The 16,915-nt window shown below is 42.1% G+C and overlaps 1 protein-coding gene across 3 annotated transcripts in view; it reads right to left on the bottom strand.

Moving 5' to 3' along the window:
* Nucleotides 1–16,915, bottom strand: part of LOC124152584 (fasciclin-1-like) — a 142,384-nt gene that overhangs the window by 13,825 nt on the left and 111,644 nt on the right. For all 3 annotated transcript variants that reach the window (XM_048395070.1, XM_048395071.1, XM_048395069.1), the window contains 13 exons: nucleotides 15,902–16,067; nucleotides 13,869–13,978; nucleotides 12,870–13,024; nucleotides 10,902–11,061; nucleotides 9,491–9,605; nucleotides 8,774–8,918; nucleotides 7,933–8,107; nucleotides 5,814–5,928; nucleotides 5,341–5,488; nucleotides 4,567–4,729; nucleotides 3,820–3,952; nucleotides 2,552–2,699; nucleotides 360–519 (listed from right to left, as the gene is read on the bottom strand). In XM_048395070.1, coding sequence (XP_048251027.1) covers nucleotides 360–519; nucleotides 2,552–2,699; nucleotides 3,820–3,952; nucleotides 4,567–4,729; nucleotides 5,341–5,488; nucleotides 5,814–5,928; nucleotides 7,933–8,107; nucleotides 8,774–8,918; nucleotides 9,491–9,605; nucleotides 10,902–11,061; nucleotides 12,870–13,024; nucleotides 13,869–13,978; nucleotides 15,902–16,067 — 1,893 coding nt within the window. The remainder of the gene's footprint in view (nucleotides 1–359; nucleotides 520–2,551; nucleotides 2,700–3,819; nucleotides 3,953–4,566; nucleotides 4,730–5,340; nucleotides 5,489–5,813; nucleotides 5,929–7,932; nucleotides 8,108–8,773; nucleotides 8,919–9,490; nucleotides 9,606–10,901; nucleotides 11,062–12,869; nucleotides 13,025–13,868; nucleotides 13,979–15,901; nucleotides 16,068–16,915) is intronic.

Genomic DNA, 16,915 nt, shown 5'->3' with positions numbered 1-16,915 from the left:
AGGATCCGTAAATTAATTCGAGGAAAGTGTCGCCTTGTAGCTTACTACAACACAAAGCCAGTATGACCCCACTCTGACAGCAGCCCCTCGCAGTCCCCATCCACAAAGCCAGTATGACCCCACTCTGACAGCAGCCCTCGCATTCCCCATCCACAAAGCCAGTATGACCCCACTCTGACAGCAGCCCCTCGCAGTCCCCATCCACAAAGCCAGTATGACCCCACACTGACAGCAGCCCCTCGCAGTCCCCATCCACAAAGCCAGTATGACCCCACTCTGACAGCAGCCCCTCGCAGTCCCCATCCACAAAGCCAGTATAACCCCACTCTGACAGCAGCCCCTCGCAGTCCCCATCTCACCTCTTTGGTTTTGTTGATGTTTTTCAGCAGGGAGTTGACGGAGGCCCAGGGAAGGCTGGCGTAGGCGTCGTTGTGGGGGATGAAGACGGTGAAGCTCTGCGCCAGCTGGGAGAGGTGGTCCTGTAGGGCTGGGATGGCGCGGAACATGGTGCGTGTGTAGCTGTAGGGGGAGACATACACCAATATAGTTCCTGGAGGCAGCCACAGACATGGACACTAGACCTGCGGTTCTTGCCAAACTCACCAATAGTTCACGTATCATGAGGACTTTGTGTCACTTTTAGGGTGTTTGCTATATGTTATCATTATAAGTGTTGGATTCTGATCAATTGTTTGGATTAATTTTATATTTAAGCGGTCTTCATTTAAGTTGTAAAGGGAAGTAACTTTGTTGTTGTTGTTGGTATCGCTATGTGCAAGAGACTGTGCTGTGAGCGGGGGACCGTAGAGGTTATAAAACGGTAATTATGCAATTAAATACAAAACTTCAGTCACCGAGAAGTAAGACATTATTAAAGTGACTGTTTATTTTCATATTTGCGTCTAAATATTAGTATATTCATAGACGTTTCTGCATTATTTTGCAGTCAATCAAGCCGACAGAGCTACCTTAGTATTTCGTGGCAACGGCACCCTTCAACTAGAACAAGAGACTGTTAGAATATGAAACTAAGAATTAGAATAAATGATGAAGTTGAAGAATGATTTGACGTCCTCAATTCTCGAAACCCACAATAAGTACTAGTAGACTAAACATATTAATTTCTATCGCTGCAGTGGATTAACATAATTTCCATCCGTCAAAGTCAGATTTCCTTGGGTCAGGTCAAGGCAATCAAAAAGGCAATACGCGTAATATTTTTACTCTAAAATGATTTAATATGTAATGTAACTAAAACTTCTAACTGAAAATATCTTTGAATATGTCAACAATCTCATGCTTTTTGTCTTTGTTATTGTTTTTTGCTGTTTTGTCGAGGCGTCTTAAACCCTAATGACTTATATCTTTATCCGACATATATAACTTTACTGCTGTTCCGACATCCAACAAGAAAGGTAAGATAAAACGATCCTGATATATTGTTGGTTTAACGTCTCAGTGTAATGATTCATTGACCCAGTGCGACATCACAGACATATATATAACAGCAGGACGGAGGGTGATATACAACAATGTCACGACTCTGAAAAGGACTTAATTAGATGAAAGTCGCGACTGCTGAACATACAGTGTCCTGTCCCAATTGATAAAGAGAGTATTAGCTTAGTTCTAGCAAGTGAGACACAGCTGATGGATAGGTGGGGTTTTAACCCAGATAGGGTCAGGGCAGCCACCCACTTTGACGCATTTGTTCATAGCTGAGTAAGAGATCACACGGGCGTTGTTTGATTTATGGCACAATTCTCCGACCCCGATATTTTACAAATGACGAATTCAAATGTGCAGGAAACAAAATGAAAAATATATTGGCATGGGAAGGGAGATAACTCTGTTCTTGACATGAACCACTCTGAGTTACTGCAGATGTTTCGTAAATTTCATTGATTTTTTTTTTTTGGGGGGGGGGGGGGGGGGTATTTTATAAAACTGTAACCGTACTTCTAAAGTATGATTTTAAAAATAGTATTTTATATCATAAATTGACCAAATGTTTATACAAATATAAGATAAGGGTTTTTATCGTTAAATATCCTTTTCACTAAGCGTTGATATTTTAACAACAGTGATAACGAATGGTATACGCCATGGGAATAGAGACTATTTGAATGATAACCAATATTAGCGTTGCTTGTTGTTCGTTCAACCTGGAGAAGACTGTAAAATATTCAAATTATTTTTGGTTTGGGATCGACTTTGTCACGGGTACCAATCACCTCCTGTACAATGTATGAAAGCCATTCCTAGTGTCCCCGGTCCCGATATTACTGGAATATTGGAATATACGACGCACTCACTCATCTAATTTCACAGATTGATTTTGCTTTTCAGCGTATCCTCATAGGCCAGTTCAAGTTTATGAGAAGGGAGGTAACTCTTCATTTCTCTCATGGTTGATTCTGAGGACTGGTTGTTCAAATTCAAATTGGTGATAATACACCTAAAGCTGCCTCTCAATAACAACCTTCGGATATATCGAACTAATTCGTCACACCCGGAGTAGACTTGGCAACACCACTAGATGACGATGTACCTGATGTCCGGTCGTCTGTCCATCTCCTCAATGATGCTCCGGATGGCCACGTGCAGAATGTCGTCCACGATGTGTAGTACGCCGTTTGAACACCAGATGTCCTTCACAATCACGCGAGCTTTCACGTGACTTCCCTCCACCATCATATCTGAATGCAGACACAAATGTTGACGTAATGATTGCACCATGCATTATTAATACTGGAAGCAGACTATATAATATAGAGTTTGCCCTTGTGAAGTAAAGGTAGACAAACACAAGAGCAATTAAGTGTACTGCCACAGACTGAGTATATATTCATGTATTAGTTGTGTCAGATCCTTAAAACGCCAGACAGATAAATTGTCTTACATATACCGCTATCTTACGGTCCAGTCTATTCGGAGGCCTCAACCAGTTTATTCGGAACAAACGGCGGCTTATTTCCCAATTGCGTTCTTAACGATACGCTTATCGCATCTCCAACACATTAACACTGATTTACATCTAAATAAGAACATCAAGCAAATAGGCGCTTTGAGGCACTGACATTGTTCACAAACAGATTTCAGCACTAATACGGTCGTAAGTCTATGTAAAGCTACGATTGTTGCGCTACGGTAGACTTGATGAGGAACGAGGGCCTGATTCATAAAGCGCTAACATTGACATAACAAACAGCCTTGAGAAATTCATCATGTGACCCATGATACCCCAGTAGATCTGGGCCTCGTTCAGCAAAAGAATCTTAGCTCTAAGACGATCTTAACTTCCGTACTTTAACATAGCCTTACGACAATCGTAGCACTAAGATCCTTTGTGTGTGTGTGTGTGTGTGGGGGGGGGGGGGGGGGGGGGGAGAAAGAGGGTAGTATAGTAAGGTTAACGCCGATTTCACGACGAGACCAACTGTTTGACCGCTGATGTAACCAACAGCCCCGTTGAGGAGATTTCAGGATTAATATTTGGCACAAACGACAGTCAAATTAACCTTGAACGGTAAAAAATAATCAGTGTCTCACCAGCGAGACCTTCCTAAAGCCGTAACGTCATCTTACATATGGAAGGTTCAAGGACGGCGCTGTCTTAGGCGCAGATGTCCCCAGCACGGTGACTTGGTTGACACTCGTCATTTTACCATGACGGCGGTAGACATTGCTAGTTATATAATTCCCTGGATTGTCTGGTCAGGCTCGTGTACACCATCGGGTTACGCCGTGAATCGTGCTGAAGGCGACGTTAAAGAACACAGACAAAATCTACTGATATGAGAACGCCGTTCTACGTACCTTCATCTTCTGTGCCGGTCCTGGAGTCCTCCTTGTAGATGCGGAGACTCTTGCCGGCCAGCGTCCCCACCTGCACGGAGCTGGCCACACTGGACGAGCTGAACTGTCCCTGGACAATCTGACCCCTTAGTGCCTGGCAATACAACGAGTAATACAGTAATACATGTACCAATCGTGGTAGGTTTTGAGGTCGTCATTTGGGTTTTAAAAAAGCATTATTTGTCAATAATGATATATTGATTTAATCATATAAATCACAAACAAGCGTGAAATTTTATTCGTTTACAAATGAACATATGGTACACTATGTGAGGGTAGGAGTTGAGTTCTGCATTACCTGGTACACCGTGTGGGGGTAGGAGTTAGGTCTTGCATTACCTGGTACACTGTGTGGGGGTAGGAGTTAGGTCTTGCTTTACATGGTACACTGTGTGGGGGTAGGAGTTGAGTCTTGCATTACCTGGTACACTGTGTGGGGGTAAGAGTTAGGTCTTGCATTACCTGGTACATCGTGTGGGGGTAGGGGTTAGGTCTTGCTTTACATGGTACACTGTGTGGGGGTAGGAGTTAGGTCTTGCATTACCTGGTACACTGTGTGGGGGTAGGAGTTAGGTCTTGCTTTACATGGTACACCATGTGGGGGTAGGAGTTGGGTCTGACATTACCTGGTACACCATGTGGGGGAAGGAGTTGAGTCTGGCATCACATAGTGCACCGTGTGGGGGTAGGGGTTGAGTCTGACATTACCTGGTACACCATGTGGGGGAAGGAGTTAAGCGTGTCCAGGGCGGATCGGGACGTGGTCTTCAACACCGAGTCGCTAGCCATGAACATGGTCAACGCGCCAGAAGTCTCTGCCGAGAGTTTCGCCTCTATGTCCGGGTACTGTATAGCGAAGGAGTACATTATACTGAAACAGACAGAACATACTTCATGAAATAACTTTGTCGAAATAAAACAGTGTCAGTAATCATCTTAACTACAAATGTGGTATTTAGAGGATAACTTACAAACCGAGAAAAACTACGACTCATCTGTTCTGCATGCGTTAGTTTCGAAACATTAATTTTAAACATAGAGTAAACGAGAGACAGATGGTCCGTTCTTTGGGTTGGTCTTCATATACTTATGGGCAAAAATAAGGGATCGTCTGCTAAATGACAAGGAACAGTTCATTAAGGGGTCGAGTTCATTTATACCCGCGTCCAGTTGCACAGAACAGTACTATCGCTGCGACTGTCGTAAGTTTTTGTTGATGTATGGGAGCTACGATGGTCTTAAAGCTAAGACTGCTTTGTGCCGTGATCCATGGGGTCACACTCCAATTCAAACACAGGAGTTTGCTCTTGCGATCTTATCAGGTATAATGTACAAAATACAAAGCAATATGTGACATGTTCATCATCATAGACTTGTTGCTTTGTTGGTATCAAGTCTAATTACCAATGATTAACATATAGAATATACACAATGTAAAAGCTTTGCCTATTCGCACTTGACTCTGCTGAGGTTGAATTGTACCTGAGCTGCGGGATGTTCTCGATGGCCTCCCAGATGGTGAAGTTCTTGAAGAAGAGGATGTTGCTGATGAGGTGGATCACGCCGTTGGTGCAGCCGATGTTGGTCATCTCCAGTCTGGCTCTCACTGATCCGCTCTCTAGGTACGTATCTGGGATTGGAGAAAACGTGTTAACACAGTGTTTGGGCCGTCGTTTGTTGTCGAGTGAGTAAGTGAGTGAATATTCTTTTACGTTAAGGCGATATTCCAGCTATGTAATGGCGGCTTATAAACAATCGAGTTCGGCCCAGTCAAAGTGGAGGTACATGTTTTTAGTAACGTCCCGCAACCAATCCACACACTCTGATCATTTGATCCTCAGTCTGTCGGCTCTAAAGCACAATTCCGTTGAGATATCCTCACATAGGTTTGTTGATAGAAACTTTACACGACTGATTTGTAAGCAGTGTGTGGATAGTCGAGTATTCCACCTTACCTCCATCTACGTGTTTGATGTGAATGGTGCGATTGTCCATCGTCCTCAGCATCTGATCATGGGACAACATGGCGGCGTCAAGCTGCACATCCGGGATTATGTGTCCAAACAGTAGCTGAAGCAAAACCAATGGGAAGTAAGATAATACTAATAATAATATCACAAAGCTGCCACATAATGATAATAATAATACAACAAATGATAACGACAATAGCAACATCAATAGTAAATTCAACTGGTAATATTCAAATACTGATCACTAATTTTATGTATTTCAAAAAAGAACGTGTGAGATTCTAATGCTAATAATTATAATAACAACAAAAGATGATTATAACAACAACTGTAAACCAATCTGAAAATTGGTACTGATGCAAGTAATAATAACTGTAATATTGACAATTCCACTACTCCAGTCACTACTGATGAAAGTCCCAGTAACATCGCTACTAAACTGTCGGGAAAAGAACCTACACACCCATGTTTGATGGTGGCTAAACGGAAACAAACAAGAAATGGTAATTCGATGGTGATGTATTGATACGGGTATCATAGTGGTGTTTTGGACATTAAGTTTACGGTGTTTCGGTGACTGTTTTCAGCCTAGTAACGTTTCATAACGTTTGAATATTTTGGTCGAATCATTTTTCAAATGTATACTTTCTTTTCCCCGACAGTTTACACCATGCACATGACCGTACCATGAGGTAGATATAACCAGACCTTACATATGTGACTTACATACGTGACATACATATGTGACTTACATACGTGACATACATATGTGACTTACATACGTGACATACATAGGTGACTTACATACGTGACTTACATATGTGATTTACATATGTGACATACATAGGTGACTTACATATATGACATACATAGGTGACTTACATACGTGACTTACATAGGTGACTTACATACGTGACTTACATAGGTGACTTACATATGTGACATACATAGGTGACTTACATATATGACATACATAGGTGACTTACATACGTGACTTACATAGGTGACTTACATATGTGACATACATAGGTGACTTACATATGTGACATACATAGGTGACTTACATACGTGACATACATAGGTGACTTACATACGTGACATACATAGGTGACTTACATACGTGACATACATAGGTGACTTACATATGTGACATACATAGGTGACTTACATATGTGACATACATAGGTGACTTACATACGTGACATACATAGGTGACTTACATATGTGACATACATAGGTGACTTACATATGTGACATTCATAGGTGACTTACATATGTGACATACATAGGTGACTTACATATGTGACATACATAGGTGACTTACATACGTGACATACATAGGTGACTTACATATGTGACATACATAGGTGACTTACATACGTGACATACATAGGTGACTTACATACGTGACATACATAGGTGACTTACATATGTGACATACATAGGTGACTTACATATGTGACATACATAGGTGACTTACATATGTGACATACATAGGTGACTTACATACGTGACATACATAGGTGACTTACATACGTGACATACATAGGTGACTTACATATGTGACATACATAGGTGACTTACATATGTGACATACATAGGTTACTTACATACGTGACATACATAGGTGACTTACATACGTGACATACATAGGTGACTTACATATGTGACATACATAGGTGACTTACATACGTGACATACATAGGTGACTTACATATGTGACATACATAGGTGACTTACATACGTGACATACATAGGTGACTTACATACGTGACATACATAGGTGACTTACATATGTGACATACATAGGTGACTTACATACGTGACATACATAGGTGACTTACATACGTGACATACATAGGTGACTTACATATGTGACATACATAGGTGACTTACATACGTGACATACATAGGTGACTTACATATGTGACATACATAGGTGACTTACATACGTGACATACATAGGTGACTTACATACGTGACATACATAGGTGACTTACATACGTGACATACATAGGTGACTTACATACGTGACATACATAGGTGACTTACATACGTGACATACATAGGTGACTTACATATGTGACATACATAGGTGACTTACATATTTGAGGAGTTTCTCCCCCTCCTCGTCATCCCTATCCAGCTCCAGCTGCTGGGACGTGGGGATCTTGCTGAAGGCCCAGTCGGTGGGGGCGAACACGGTGTAGTTGACGCTGGTGCTGTTCAGCCTGGCCTGGATGCTGTCGGGCAGTTTCTTCATGTACTCCCACATTTTGCTAGAAGCAGTCAGAGTAAATGTACGTTAAACCTCAGTGTTTATTGTGAAGTGTGGGTCAGGGATGGCGTAGACATTGCGTGTTGACTTTACTCCCTATTTTAGTGATAGGCCTTTTGTGTTTATCCCCCCGGCCTAACCCAGCCGAGGTTATTCACTCATTAGAGTGTTGAGTTAATTAACTCTCAGGTGTTAATTGGTCTAGCCGACTTAATTGTCTGTCAATCCAGCAGTTATCTTGACAAAGTGTTGATTTGGCTTCCCTCTTTGTGTTACTGTTTTCAGTTTCTTAGCTAATCAGCTTGTATATTTGTTCTGATTTAATTAATCAGTGATCGTTGTCAGTGTAAATTGGGTTTTTGATCCTATTTTTTATCTATACTTACAACTTGCTGTTAGTAATAAACCTGTGAGCCTATAAACACGTTTCATTATTATTTCATTCTTGTTTAATGACACTCAGGTTTATGGAGCACAGCTCCCTGACAATTTGTAGGTTGCATTCAGAAGTTTTCGTCATCAAGTTCTTTTCTAAAAGTTGGACCACAAGTGTGAAGTACAGAGGGATCGGTCGGTGCGCGGTTTACACTGACATCATGCCTTATCTACTCTATATACTTAACGGAACAAGCCGAGTTGATCCGAGTGATAAATGTGACGTACGCACCTTGTTTCTTGCATACCACCGAGTCTCTGCACAACGTTGTCGTAGACGAAGTACAGGAGGTTGTCGATGACATGGAGCACGCCGTTGCCAACGGGGATGTTTGCCTGTACAACCCGTGCTCTCACCATGCCGTTGTAGACATAGACTGAAAATACAGGTAAACATGGTGTACTGAATACAGGGTTAGGGCGTACTTGTCATGATGTTGGTTGTAAGATATGGACAAAGTATGCGTGACTGCAATCTAGATCGCCAGCCGCCGTTGACACGTGACAAGTGCTCAAGTATTTTAAAACTATCAGTCCGTGAGAAAATATTGTCAAAGACAAAATAAAATTTAGGTTGTTTGTTCAAGACAAACATTGAAAAAAAGAATTCGAATTTTTGAATTTGTTTTTGGTTTCTTTTATCGGGGTGGGGGGGGGGGGGGGGGGGGGGGGTGGGGGGGGGGTACATTTTCATCCCTATTTAAACAGTTCACTTTAAATCTGTGAAGAAAACTTTAAGGAAAAGAGGTGTCAGTTATTATCAAGTATTTATGATTTTACACATGGGCATACGTATTTAAGCCTAAACACCTGGCCTCGCGTAAATTTAAGGCTTCTGACGAAACGAAGGCTATGTGGCAAATATTACAATCTGTTTTATTGGAACGATGCTTTAATTTAGTTAAGGCAGATGGGGGATTCACAAGACCTCACCACACTGCGAACTTACTTTGGCCGTTGTATCGAGTGAAGCTGAGTGTGCCGACTGACGCCTGGATGTTGGGCATCGGTCCAATTGATGGAAGAAACAAGACCGAGTACGGAACTATATGTGCTCGGTAGACCTAGATAAACAGACATAATATAGAAGCGTTCATAAAACGTGTTGAAATGCATATTGATGTCTTAATCACTCCAGTGAAGATTCAGAGTCAGGCGATGTCTCCATCAACCTTGCTTGTGAGTTAATAATGTGCATATTCATAATACGCCAAATCATGTTTAAAGCGCCACATTATTACTCCGGCCAATGGGTCAGTATTTGTTTTTAATTATCAGCTTCATGGGGAGTATATACGATGTGAATGAATGACCAGGCTCAGTAACTTGGTCGAGGGTCATCGTACCCCGATGTCCAATTCTAATCACTGGATTGTCTGCTCCAGACTCGATTATTTAAAGGCCGCCATTACATAGCTGGGGCAGTGCTGGTTGCGGTGTTATATTCGTACAACAAACACACAAACACAAACACACAAACACACAACACGAAAATTAACCACCGTGCAGATTCATAACATTGTCAGTGACAACGCTTGCAAGTCGTTCCATAATACCAGCAGGAATTGTTGCGTACATCCAGTTGTTGGATTAAAACCGGTGGGGATAACACGACAGAATAGGTTTTGAGTAAGTCCTGCGTATCGACGGTATTGTGTGGACCCATGACGAGTACAGGGAGCAGTTGTTAAAGCGGACGTCCCGGGTGATTTTGTGTCATCGTACCGCGACCGTGGACAGATAGGTTACTCTCTCACAACCAATTTAGGAAGTCGATTATTCCCAAACAGACTCAGTATAAACATGTGTTTGTTTGTTTGTGGTTTAACGCCGCACTCAGCATATTCCAGCATGTATATTGCGCTTCCTGGAAACAATCGAGTCTGGACCAGAAAATGCAGTGATTGATATTATGAGCAAAGAACCACGCTGTCGGCGGACGATTACATGCACTCGACATGAAGTGTCACCAAATCTGACAATTCGATCCATTCTGTCGCCTCTCATGGGTAGCACAGGTTGCGGGGGACCAATCCTAAAGTGCAATCACCACGGAGTGACAGACCGTTTCTCATGCAGACAGTAGGGGCACGGATTGCTCAGTCGTCTAGGGCGCCGCAATTCGCTTTGCAGAGTTGCGTCCCTTAGGCACAACAGATAGTGGTTTCGAATCCCAGTTCGCCCCGATTATGTTTCTAGGTTTGTTAGCACCATACCTGTGCTCGTCGGTTTCACCGAAGTGGTAAACTTCTAAGACCTACATCACGTCGGGCTTTCCTCCCGCATTAAGCTGACACGCCGCGATATAACTGGAATACTATATAACGTAAGCCACACAATGCGATACAGGAGCCACTCACTTTTTCGAGAAGTCCCCAATCTAAGAAGATCCGGTCTTTGCCATACGAGGGCATTGCCAGGAGAAAGGAATCGTTGGGTGAGAAGGATGTGAAGTAGAGGCTGGAGTTCCTCGTCTCTGCCTCAAGATCTGGCACCACGATCTTCGCCTTGATGATAGACCTGTAGCAGCATAGTCACGGTCATGTAACATGACATAGCATGACATGTTGTAGCAGCTATATATGTAATGTGACGCAGTAAAAACAATTCCTTAAAATAAGACATATACTCACCGCCAAAAGAAACGCGAACCACGGGAACATATAAGGAAATTTGTACATTAAGAAGAGATGTTTCCAATGTGTACCAATTAATGACAAATCTGACAGTCAAGCGTTACCACGGTGTCTTTATTGTGCCAATGGTGGTCACACCAGGATTTGACTGACAATTTGGGTATTGACCCGAAACTGTGTAAGCCCTTAACATCTGAAAAAAAACCAATTATGTCATCTGCCTTTTAATCCATTAAACTGTCTTCAGTCAATTTTTTGTCAATCTTGCCCCATTAGTATTTCTTGTCTTTACTGTTGAAAATAAATAACATGTATACTGCATACTCGACTTGCGTTTCTTTTGCGTGTGAGTATATAATACTTGTTACGTCTTTAATCTAATCACGATATGCGGCACGTGATTTCTAAACTTTACAGGCTAATCATGCACGTGCATCTCGAGCCATGGATCTATGACGTCACACGTGATGCGTACTGCAGCGCACATGCCATCAAACCAATCTTATATCTCTTGCAAATGAGTAAGTTTTCATATGCTAAACAACATGTATGGCGTTACTTTTGGCGGTGAGTATATAATGACTGTCGGGTAATGATACTCAAAATCATCTACGAAATGTCAAATTTAAACTTGAGACTAATACCCATATTTGTAACTGCCAGTGATGAGGCGACTATTTCTATCAGATGGGAAGAGACTTGCAACTCTCTTAATGATTCACAGATAATGACTTACACTGATATAGACAGACATAAATAGATATGGACAGGGGTGTGACGTAAGAGAACGATCGGTGCATTGTAACAGTATACACGAGACCACGTTGGCAGGCAGTGATACAGCTGGAATATTGATGAGTACGGCGTAACACGACACTCATTTTCTGCCGTCTTAGTGCAGATCTGGGGAGCACTTGTTAAGCGTCTTAATTCGGATATTACACAAGGTAAATTCCAGTGAACTGAGTCAGTTTTCATAGACACAATTCACATGATCATGATTTCACATCAGTCCTGAGTTGAGGTCACTGTGACCGTCTTTGGCATGACCCTTGTGCTTGTACGACCACAGTAACTGGTAATCCTCTGCAGGGAGGTGCAAAGTGAGGCTAAATGGCGGAAACAGACAAAGTGCTCTTACTTAGTGTTCTTCTCAGCTGACAGCAGTCTGAAAAATGTTCTGAACATAATCGCGAAGATTCTCTGGCTGACAGTTGGGTCGTTTTACCAACACGAGCTTATCCATTCATCTCGAACATCTCAGACGGAAGCTGATGAAAACTAACAGTACTGGATCTGGCAATGACAGAGTTGGTACATCTTCTAGCTACACACCCGTCCACCGTATCAGCTAACAATCAAATACAACCGAGAAAGACCAAACAGATGAATAGCTGCTAAGCATCAGAAGATAGATGATGCAGTAGATACACTCTGCATCCAAGTCTCCGTAACAGCCAATGAAGACAATCGTCACGGGCCGCTGTAGCGGTACCTTCAGGCCACGCCCCAGCCAGTTTGTTCTGGAAACTGATTGTGGAGCGTGTGATTTCAGGACTTTCACCTGGACAGTTAAATACTTTCACAAATGTTTCGAAATTGACTTCACATAGTTAGGAAAATTGGTGTTCTTAACAGTCGTCATGATATAACTGGAATTGTGCAGACTGCGGCGCAAAACAACATACTCACTCAAATGACAGGTTGGGGATGGTGGGACGCTCTATGTACTCGGCCAGAGTGTTGTTGCTCGACATGGGGGCCAGCACTCGGTCCATGATGTGAAGCACGCCGTTCTCAGTCTGGATGTCGCTCTCTATAAAGCGGGCACCGTTTATTGTGGTAAACTGTGTATGAAAGCAGAAACATCATATGTCACACATATCGCATTGAGTACGTTAGTAAAGAAATGAAAACATACGCTTTCATGTGCAGATAAATATCGTTCATCGGGACCTCACTAATTCGAAACCCCAGTTATCCGGACGACTTGTGTTTGGAACATTGCGATACAACGTCTTGTATAACGGAAACAACTGATTCAGTGTATATCAGTTTGTAATGATTATAACAGTTCCTCGTTAAGCACATCACGCGATCAGCCAGGAAACAAGGGACCTTTAGGGAAAAATCATATTTTGACTTCTCGTTATATGTTAAAACTACATTATCTTAAGAACACAAAAATACAATTCACAAGCTTCAATTCATACTTATTACAGAGATACATGGCAGCAAACATTTGGACTCGTTTTCTGTCCCATTTTCATACTTATAACTGTATATGTAATAATTGCAGTTTTTAGATATGATGTCATGAAATATATTTTAAAATAATGCTTTATAATATTACATTACGAACGAACGAGAGAAAAAAACAGATTTTTTTGTACAGTCCGCATGCATTTACGGAGGCTGTTGACGTCAAACGTACATCTTTATGAAGTCACAGCACAATTGCATCCTAGCACCCATATGGTCCCTTGTCTCTTGGTGGGTCACACATATATTAATAATGTTGGGCAACTAGTTGATACTTTGTTAAATTCATTTTTCGATTTTGTTCGGGTGGGGGAATTATATTGTTCAAATGACCCTAGGTACCTGAAAATACCGTGTAGAAAACATCCGTTTGACACAATAGAGGTATCAAACGTAAACTGGTTTTATCACTGATACACTCGCACGCACCTGTCCCTTCTTATCTGTATACTTATTACAGTAAATTTTGAAGTCGGCTCCCAGTCGGGTCCCCAGCATGTCTTTGTCTTTGATGTTCTCGAGTAGAAGAGCCCCTTGCACTGAAACAGCATGAAACAACATGCAATAACATGAACAACATGCAACAACATAGCAACATGCAACAACATGAACAACAAGCTTGTACTAACGCTGCTTTGGATGAGTGAGTGAGTTTGGTTTAACGTTACTGTAAAAAGTACTTCCGTTATCCCACGGCGTGACAGCATGATGAGGAAAGAAGCCCAAAGTTACTGTGCTGGCAAACATAGAAACATAATCAGGTCGAACTGGGGTTGAACCCGATCATAGGTTTCTGTTACACCTAAGGGACGCAACTCTGCCGAACTAAGTTGTGGGAGAAAATCGTGATGTGAATCAAGGTTTATGTGGAGGGTTTTTATCAACCAATGAACGCGGTTTCTCGCAGATCAAGGAACTCAATCAGAGCAAACAGCGCCTCCTGTCACGCGATGATAACTGTTGTAGCGAAATCCGGCGTCGAACTACAAACAAGAACCTTACCCTTACCTGTAACAACTCTGAATGTTCAGGTGTAACCATAAATTTACTGATATTGTTATATGGCTGTTTATTATATTGTTAAACACTGTTGTAATTGTATTACATTGATTCTGCTGAGATTCAGTAGAAGGTCATATCATTGTGTTTTGACAAGAATTAGTTGTCAGGAATGTATTACTTATTACGTAAGCAGTGGTGTGGAAGTTACTATATTCAGATATTCAGATCAAGTGTTTTCTAGAATTTTCAGAAATGTTTTTGTTCAGCAGGAATAAATCCAGTACTGTATAGAAACTTCCAGAAGGGACTAAGACTTGCCTCTCCCGTCTCACATTTCATCTCACTTTACATCAAGACCAACGGTTGTATAAAGATCACAATTTCACCCTGGATATCCAGGCTAGGCCTACTTTGGAAGTTTGACCACTGTTGCTGCTGGGTGAGTATTGTTATCCGTGTGTTTAGTGCTATAACCACTGCTGTTGTATTTTATACTGCCATTGTACTTGTACTGCCGACCCGTGAAGATTCTGGGGTAGAATAGGTCTTCAGCAACCCATGCTTGCCGAAAAAGGCGACTATGCTTGTCGTAAGAGGCGACTAACGGGATCGGGTGGTCAAGCTCGCTGACTTGGTTGATGCATGTCATCGATCCCAGTTGCGTTGATTCGATGCTTATGATGTCAATCACTGGATTGTCTTGCCCAGACTCGGTTATTTACAGACCGTCGTCATATAGCTGGAATATTGCTGAGTTCGGCGTTAAACAAAACACAAACAACTTGTACTGCCATTCTATTGTGTACTGCCACTGTAAGTACTTTGCAGTAACTTTGCAGTATTGATTGTGAAACGGGCCCAGGGAATGTACATCAGGGTACGATCCTACATTTGGAAAACCCTTTTTGATATTTGGCTGAAACCTCAACCACTCAATCACTGACCCCATGGGACCGCCTCCGTGATCTAGTGGTAGAGCGTCAGAAGGTCCGGGGTTCCGATCCCCGGCCGCGTCATACCATAATATGGTACTTGTTGTTACCCTGCCTGGAGCTCGTGCCCGTCTTGGACGCTTCGTTAAATCTCATTCCACCTCATCTGACCCCATGTGGATTCTGAATAAGCATTGCTGCTGGATCACCAACATATATGCTTGTCGTACGAGGTGACTAAATAGAGCGGCTTGTATGGATGACAATGTCGATTGCGTGTCACCGTACCCCAACGCCGTGAGATGTTACTCACTGTATCAATCACTCGTTTGTCTGACCCAGTTTCAATTATTTACAGACCGTCATGATATAGCTGTACTGTTGCAGAATGTGGCGTAAAACAACAAGTAAACATTCATTCCCGCACCTACCACACTCAGGAACTGCCAAAGACCCCCCCCCCCCCCCCCCCCCCCCCCCTTCAACTCCCTCCCCCACCCCACCCACACATGATGAACCGTGGCTGACCTGAGCTGTACAGAACCAGTTCCCGCCACATGTTGACGTCATTACGGTTGTATCCAAACGACTTGGGCACAAAGTCAAAGTAGGCGTCATTGGAGGGCAGAAAGATGGTGATATTCTCAGCCATGAAGAGGTACGACAGTTCCCTTTCTTCTATTGCACGAGCGATCTGCAACAAGAACAATAACAGTAATGATAATAATCGAATGTGTATGCATCAAAAGATCATATCCGTCTTTCCGCTGTTATAAGAATCATAATTATCCGCAATAACTGTTATTTTCAATCAGCATCAATCAAACGATTAATCAAAGTCATCACAACCATCAATTTCACCGTCATCCCTGTGTAATAGTAATGATAAGAATAATAAGAGCAATAATAAGCCCCATGTTTGTGGTAAGTAAATATTTCTTGAACAGAAGTCTTCCGCCGTGCAGATGACACTGAAATACATGGCCCATCAATGAGAAGATGAGGGTGCGCAAACAGAAGGATGAATTATTGCGTGAAGCGCAAGTAAAATATACAACACCTGGCATCGCGGGTTATTGTTCGCCAAGTAAACCCTACGTTCGGAAATAACACAGATTTGCTGGAAAGGATCTCAACGATTGTTTATATCAATTGTTATTCAGTCAATTTTACAATGTTTATACTTAATATAATAGTTTCTATACCCCTCTGCTGGTTGTGTTTTCACGTGTACCAAAAGCCAAAATTAGGATCTTCACTTAAAACAGACGTGGGATAATATGGCACACAACCTCGTTACTTCACGATGTACAGTCTACAGCCACAATAGCAAATAAAATTAGGCCGACAATGGAATAAATGCGTTGCTACAAAAATAATTTTCAAACTTAAAATATCAACATATTCAAAATTTCAAATTCAGATTCTGTCACCTATTGTGTGTGCTCTTTCCACAGTTAATGTTTTGTTTTGTTTGTTTGTTAACGCCGCACTCAGCAATATTCCAGGTGTAAGACGGAGGTCTGTAAATAATCGAGTCGG

This window comes from Haliotis rufescens, unplaced genomic scaffold, assembly GCF_023055435.1.
Source record: "Haliotis rufescens isolate VD_foot unplaced genomic scaffold, xgHalRufe1.0.p SCAF_14, whole genome shotgun sequence".
Taxonomy (NCBI): domain Eukaryota; kingdom Metazoa; phylum Mollusca; class Gastropoda; order Lepetellida; family Haliotidae; genus Haliotis; species Haliotis rufescens.
The sequence above is the reverse complement of the archived record's forward strand: the minus strand, read 5'-3'. Positions and strand labels throughout refer to the sequence as shown.